The sequence below is a fragment of the Dendrobates tinctorius genome, unplaced genomic scaffold, assembly GCF_039654945.1.
Source record: "Dendrobates tinctorius isolate UK_male_01 unplaced genomic scaffold, ASM3965494v1 ptg000043l, whole genome shotgun sequence".
Lineage (NCBI taxonomy): Eukaryota > Metazoa > Chordata > Amphibia > Anura > Dendrobatidae > Dendrobates > Dendrobates tinctorius.
The window spans coordinates 18,824,164-18,831,157 of NW_027361711.1; the positions used below are offsets into that span (position 1 = coordinate 18,824,164).

Below are 6,994 nucleotides of genomic sequence, written 5' to 3' on the forward strand. Positions count from 1 at the left end.
GGAAACAGAAAGAGGGGAAAAAAAAAGAATCCCAGGCCCGTCCCGGCGCGGGAAGAAACAGGATCCTTACCTGTAGCGCCGGCCGTCGGGTGCTGGAGGCACAGTCCCCAGTGACCCCCTGGGCTCCGGGTTCGTGTGGACGCAGGTGGGATCCCGGTGCTCCTGGAAGCTCCACCGCGCCGCCCTCCCCTCGCGCGCGCCCGCGATCTCAATCCCCGGGACATCTAGCGTCAGCGGCGCAGAGGATCATGGGAATGCGCCAGCTGTCGTCAGCAAAAGGCAACAGTGTCATGGATAACGTCACTCTCGCGAGAGCGCGACCTCATCAGCGGTGATAGACCTCTTTGCCAACAAAAACAACAGGCAAGTAGAGAGGTTTTGCTCACTAAACCCGAGGAAAGAACCATGGGCTGTGGACTCATTGCAGATTCCGTGGGACTTCATGCTAGCCTATTCGTTCCCCCCAGTGGCCCTGATCCCAACAGTTGTCAAGAAGATCAGGAACGATTAAGCCAGAGTGATTCTAATAGCTCCATTTTGGCCAAAAAGGCCCTGGTTTGCGCTGCTACGAATGATGTCCGTCTCCGATCCATGGGTTCTACCAGAAATCCCGGACCTACTAGCTCAGGGTCCAATATTCCACGCTCAAGTCAAAGGATTCCATCTGATGGCGTGGAATTTGAAAGGTCGCTTTTAATGGATAGAGGTTTCTCTCCCGAGTTGGTGGCCACCCTGCTAAAAAGTAGGAAACCGGTGACAACCAATATCTATGGCAGAACATGGAATAAATTCCTGCAGTTCCTAGGTAAGCCGTTAGAACAAGAACCCCTGATTAGTGCCATCTTGGAGTTTTTACAATCAGGGTTGCAGCTGGGGTTAGCGGTAAACACTCTGAAGGTTCAGGTATCTGCACTAGGAGCACTCTATAACTGCAACTTGGCAGCAAATAGATGGGTAGCCAGATTTATCAAATCCTGCCATAGTTCTGGGTAGCCAGATTTATCAAATCCTGCCATAGGTCTAGGCCTATTCCAATACCCAGAATAGCCCCGTGGGATTTAGACCTGGTACTAGAGGCCCTTACAAAAGAACCGTACGAGCCTTTACATCAGCTACCCATAAAATATCTGACTCTAAAAACGATCATTTTAGTGGCCCTTACATCGGCCCGTAGAGTAAGCGACTTGCAGGCTCTCGGTAAATCCACCCTATACTCAAGTTTTTCAGGACAGGGTGAGATTAAGAACAGACCCCAGACCCTGCTTATCTGCCTAAGGTAGCATCAGATTTCCATTGAGGTCAGGAGATCATCCTCCCATCCTTCTGCGATAATCCAAAGAATTCAGGGGAGGAAAAATTCCGTAGGTTGGACGTTAAGAGAGCCCTGCTAGAATACATATCTGTCACCAGCCAGTGGAGGAGGTCGCAGTCCCTGTTCGTGGCGTTTCAGGGTGCCAGGAAAGGCTATGGGGTTTCAAAAGGGACTATTGCCAGATGGATTAGGGAGGCCATTAGTGTAGCCTACACAGCTAGTGGTGTTCTGATTCCTGACGGAATCAAGGCTCATTCTACCAGAGCCGTGGCGACCTCCTGGGCTGAAAAGGCAGAGGTATCGATTGAACAAATTTGTAAGGCCGCTACCTGGGCCTCACCTTCAACCTTCTTTTAAGCACTATAGATTAAATCTATCCTCCTCTGCTGACTTAACCTTTGGTAGAAGGGTGCTACAAGCGGTGGTCCCTCCCTAAGGTGTTTCGTAGTCTCCAAAAATCTCTCAGGTGTGCTGTCATGGGTGAAGGGAAAACCACCATGGTTACTTACCGGTAGCCGGTTTTTCCGGAACCCATGACAGCACCCGTATATCCCCCCCCCCTTTTCACCGTATGGGTGTGCACGATTAGCAGGGTGCATTTGTGTGATGTGGTGTTGGATTAACATGTAACTAAATGGGAAGTCCTCTCAATGCTCTGTAACCAACTGAAGCGGGGGACAGGTGCCGCCCCTTATATCTCAGTAGGTTCCTGTCCTGGCGGGGCGGATCCCTCTCTCAGGTGTGCTGTCATAGGTTCCAGAAAAACCGGCTACCGGTAAGTAACCATGGTGGTTTTTTATTTTAACAGAGACTCTAGAATACCCGATGCGATAGAATCGGGCCACCATCTAGTGTATTATACTCCTGTTACACCCGGAGCTGCTGTCACTGTTCTGCTGTTACCTAATGTATTGTACTCCAGTTACAGCCAGAGCTGCAGTCACTGTTCTGCTGTTATCTAATATATTGTACTCCAGTTAATCCCAGAGCTGCAGTCACTGTTCTGCTTTTACCTTATGTATTGTAGTCCAGTTACACCCAGAGCTGCAGTCACTGTTCTGCTTTTACCTAATGTATTGTACTCCAGTCACACCCAGATCTGCAGTCACTGTTCTGCTGTTACCTAATGTACTCCTGTTACACCCAGAGCTGCAGTCACTGTTCTGCTGTTACCTAATGTAGTGTACTCCAGTTACACCCAGATCTGCAGTCACTGTTCTGCTGTTATCTAATGTATTGTACTCCAGTTACTCCCAGAGCTGCAGTCACTGTTCTGCTGTTACCTAATGTACTCCTGTTACACCCAGAGCTGCAGTCACTGTTCTACTGTTACCTAATGTATTGTAGTCCAGTTACACCCAGAGCTGCAGTCACCGTTCTGCTCTTACCTAATGTATTATACTCCTGTTACAGCCAGAGCTGCAGTCACTGTTCAGATCTTACCTAATGTATTGTACTCCAGTTACACCCAGAGCTGCATTCACTTTTCTGCTGTCACCTAATGTATTGTACGCAAGTTACACCCTGAGCTGCAGTCATTGTTCTACTGTTACCTAATTACCTAATGTATTGTACTCCAGAATATGTACAGGATTGTGTCTGTTTAATGAGCAAATATAAAGTAGATATGACAGGCTCAAACCCCAACTTAGGTGCTCTGGGAAAAAACAAGACTAAAGTATAGGAGTAACCCCGGCACACTAATAACATGAAAGTAAAGTCTTCTCAACGACAGTCTTTAATTGTTGTGATTTTATTGATTGTGAAAAAAAAAAAGGTTGGTGTTACAATCCAAAAAAGGGTGGTGTTACAATCCAACGTTTCAGCTCTACATCTCGAGCTTTCATCAGGGATATGACTAGATCCTTGGTTTTGAGGTGTGTGTATAAGTGGTATAGGTTTGCCTTTGTAATCCAGCTGCTGGAACGGTACCTATAGTAACCACGATGTGTAGGGTCAGCACGTGACTCCCGTCCTTGTGTCCTAAATCTAGTCACAATCAATAAAATCACAACAATTAAAGACTGTCGTTGAGAAGACTTTACTTTCATGTTATTAGTGTGCCAGGGTTACTCCTATACTTTAGTCTTGTTTAATGAGCAACGCAGCAGTGATGCCTTTAACGGCTGTAATGTGCCTGTACAATAAGCAATGCGGCCTTGTTGCCACGACGACTAAGCAACTGTCGCTGATTGGTCGCGGCCTAACTGTCGCGACCAATCAGCGAGGTGGGATTTCCATTACAGACAGACAGACAGAATTAGACAATTATATAGTAGATTTCCATTTACAAGTTCAACATCTGCAGATATGAATTGCACTTTGATTCATGACTGATAAAGATTACCAGACTCCAACCTATATAGCATTTTCATATCAGCAGAGATATATGCCCTGGACATTAGTTGTGCAATGGAAAATACCTTTCCAATAGCTAAACTGATGCCTGGTTCACACTTTTCTTTGACATTAGGCAAAAACATTGAGCAGCGAGGATGTTGTGATGACATTTGTCTGTAAAGGCTTTTTCACCAAGGGGTGATCGGTGGAATGAACATAAATTAGGAAAGTTTGTTTCTGGTGATTATCTTTGTAAATATGCTTAGTTCAGTGTTACTTTGCATATTTTATACATACATAAAATCAGTTGTTTGCAGCACATCTTTATGTAAATGAGGATATACTGCCCGCAATAATGCAAATGACATGTGGACAACCGATTTTAGTAACAATTGTCCATTAGTATACAGTTTGCACATTCACAATGATTGACACTTGTTAAACTAGGGCCGACTTCCTATATTATAACCCCACCAAGGACAACCATCTGCAAGGAGTTTGTGTTCTCCCGTGTTTGCGTGGGTTTTCTCCCACAACTACAAAGACATACTGATAGGGACATTAGATTATCATCCCTGTCCCCAATGGGGCTCACCGTGTATGTAAAGCGTTGTGGAATAGGATAGCTCTATATAAGCAAAGCATAATAAATAGATAAAGTATTATAACGACTGTTGAAAAGTGATCTCTACTAGTGACGAGCGAACATGCTCAGATTACGTCTTATCCGAGCATCTTGCTCGTGCTCGTATATTATGTTTGAGTCCCTGTGGCTGCATGATTTGTGGCTGTTAGCCTGAACACGTTAGGATTGCCTGTTTGTTAGGCAATCCCCGCATGTGTTGAGGCTGTGTAACAGCCTGAAATCATGCAGCCACAGGGGCTCGAACATAATATACGAGCACGGGCAAGATGCTTGGATAATGCGTAATCCAAGCATGTTCGCTCATAATAATCTTTATATAGCGCCAACATATTCCGCAGCGCTTTACAGTTTAACAGTTCATACACAACAGTCATAAGTAACAACGTTAAAGATAATACAATACTACAATAATTAAAGCAAAATAAGACGACCCTGCTCGTGAGAGCTTACAATCTACAATGAAGTGGGGAGATACAAAGTACAGGTGTGTATTTACAGTGATGGTCCAGGCATCTTGAGGGAGTGGGGGATAGATAAACGGCTGCATGAGCTGGTCACCAGCCAGTGTTTTGTGGGTGAGAACAAGCAGTTTGAAATGGATCCTGTTATGATTGAGTCACCGAGGAGGAAAAACCAAAAAGCAAGCTAAGCCCAGAAAACCGGAGAGGTTGGTAACTAGCGGATTGCAAACCCCTGATCCTATCCACAACAACTAGCAGTAGCCGTGGAGCGTGCCTACGGTGGTCCTAGACGCCTCGTCACAGCCGGAGAACTAAATAAACTTAAAGAAAGGGAAAATCTAAACTGCCCCAGAGCAGAGCCCAAAGCAATAGACAGCCCCCAACATGTATTGTCGGTGAAACAAGATGAAAGCAGAGACACAGATAGAAAGATAGGCTGAGCAAACGATGGGGCCCTCACTAACTAAAAAGGACAGGAAAGAAAAGCTGCTGTCTGCAATCACGCAAAAAACCCTGCCAAAAAAATGTCCAACACGTCTGATAGAAAAAGGCCCTGAAGTCGCTAGACTTCAAATCACTATATCAGCACTCAGGTATATTCTGAAGACAGAGCAAAAGAGATCAACTGATCAGAGACAAAATGGGGATTCAGCCCAGTCCCAGCCAGGGCTGGCTGAACACAAAAACTCATATGAACAATAGCAGAGAAAACTTAGCTTTAGGAAGGCAGGAACCAAACTGGAAACCAGGAGCCACAGTCAGGAAAAATCACTAGCAAGAAACTAGGGAGTTGGCTGCCTTAAATCCAATCAGAAACTCCTGATGTCCAATTGCAGTCCTCTTCCTCAGGTGGCCGGTCTCTGCCATTTAGATCAGCTTCATTACCTCCCTTCACCAACAGAGGGAGTCCAGATAGAGAACTCACTACTCCTCTATCAGCACAGCCAGCTCCATAACCCTCACCAGAAGCCAGAGGCAAACCCGAAAATGAGCTCACAACAGGATCCTATAATGAATGGACAGCCAGTGTAACGACTGGAAAAGAGCGGATGTGTCCGAGTACCGATTAGCCAGATAGATGACCCTGGCTGCTGCATTAAGGATGGAATGGAGGGGGGAAAGTCGAGTGAGGAGGAGACAATTAATAGAGCATTACAGTAGTCCAGGCGGGAGTGAATCAGGCCAACAGTGAGGGTTTTTGTTGTTTCCATGGTGAGAAAAGAATGGATTGTAGAGATGTGTAAGGGGCAAGAGCGGGCAAGAGATTGTATATGGGAGGTGAAGGATATATTGGTGTCAAACCTAACACCCAGACAGTACGCCTGCTGCCGGGGTGTTGTTATGCTGCCACCCACGGAGAGGGAAATGTCAGATTTAGGGAGGTTAGTAGACGGCGGGAGCAGAAGTTCAGTTTTTGAGAGGTTGATTTTCAGATAGAGAGCGGACATGATTTTGGAGACTGCAGACAGTCACTGGCGTTCTGCAGTACAACGGGGGTAAGGTCAAGGGATGACGTGTATAGTTGTGTGTCATCAGCATAAAGATGGTACTGAACGCCAAATCTGCTGATGGTCTGTCCAATTGGGGCTGTGTAGACAGAGAAGGGGGCCAAGGACTGAGCCCTGAGGGACCCCAACAGTGAGAGGAAGAGGAGATGAAGTGGAGACACCGAATGATGCACTGAAGGAGCGGTTACAAAGATAGGAAGAGAACCAGGAGAGAGCAGTGTCCTTAATGCCTAGTGACTGGAGCATAGAGAGTAGGTGATGGTGGACAACAGTGACGAAAGCATACTAATCATCACTAATCTCTACAAAACAGGGAGTATGTGGAGTCATGTGTTAAGCCTAGTGACCAGTGTAAAAATGGCAAGATGTGTGTTTTTGTAATAAAGATGGGGATATTGAAAATAAAAAAAAATATATATCAAATATATTTAACATAATCTATTTTTATAATGGGGATTTCCTGAAGACTTATTCCCTTTAAGCAGCCATGTTCAAAGCACATTTATTTTACTCTAAGCCTAATTTTTTTTTTTATAAACCTAATCTCTCTTGTTTCTTTCAGGTTCATCAGTAGCAGGCCAGACATCTGAGTTTGTAAATCAAGTTTTGGAAAAAACTTCAGAGGGAGATCCTACTGGTGGCTTAGTGGGGCTCCGTATACCAACTTCAAAGGTGTGACCTTCTCTTCCCAGCCAGTGCTGATGCGTCATCATCTCGTGTCTTCTCC

The 6,994-nt window shown here is 45.5% G+C and overlaps 1 protein-coding gene across 4 annotated transcripts in view; it reads left to right on the forward strand.

The window, feature by feature from the left end:
* The window catches only part of CREBRF (CREB3 regulatory factor), a 58,077-nt gene that overhangs the window by 35,759 nt on the left and 15,324 nt on the right, over window positions 1-6,994 (forward strand). For all 4 annotated transcript variants that reach the window (XM_073575229.1, XM_073575232.1, XM_073575230.1 and 1 more), the window contains exon 9: window positions 6,830-6,939. In XM_073575229.1, the coding sequence (XP_073431330.1) occupies window positions 6,830-6,939 (110 nt within the window). The remainder of the gene's footprint in view (window positions 1-6,829; window positions 6,940-6,994) is intronic.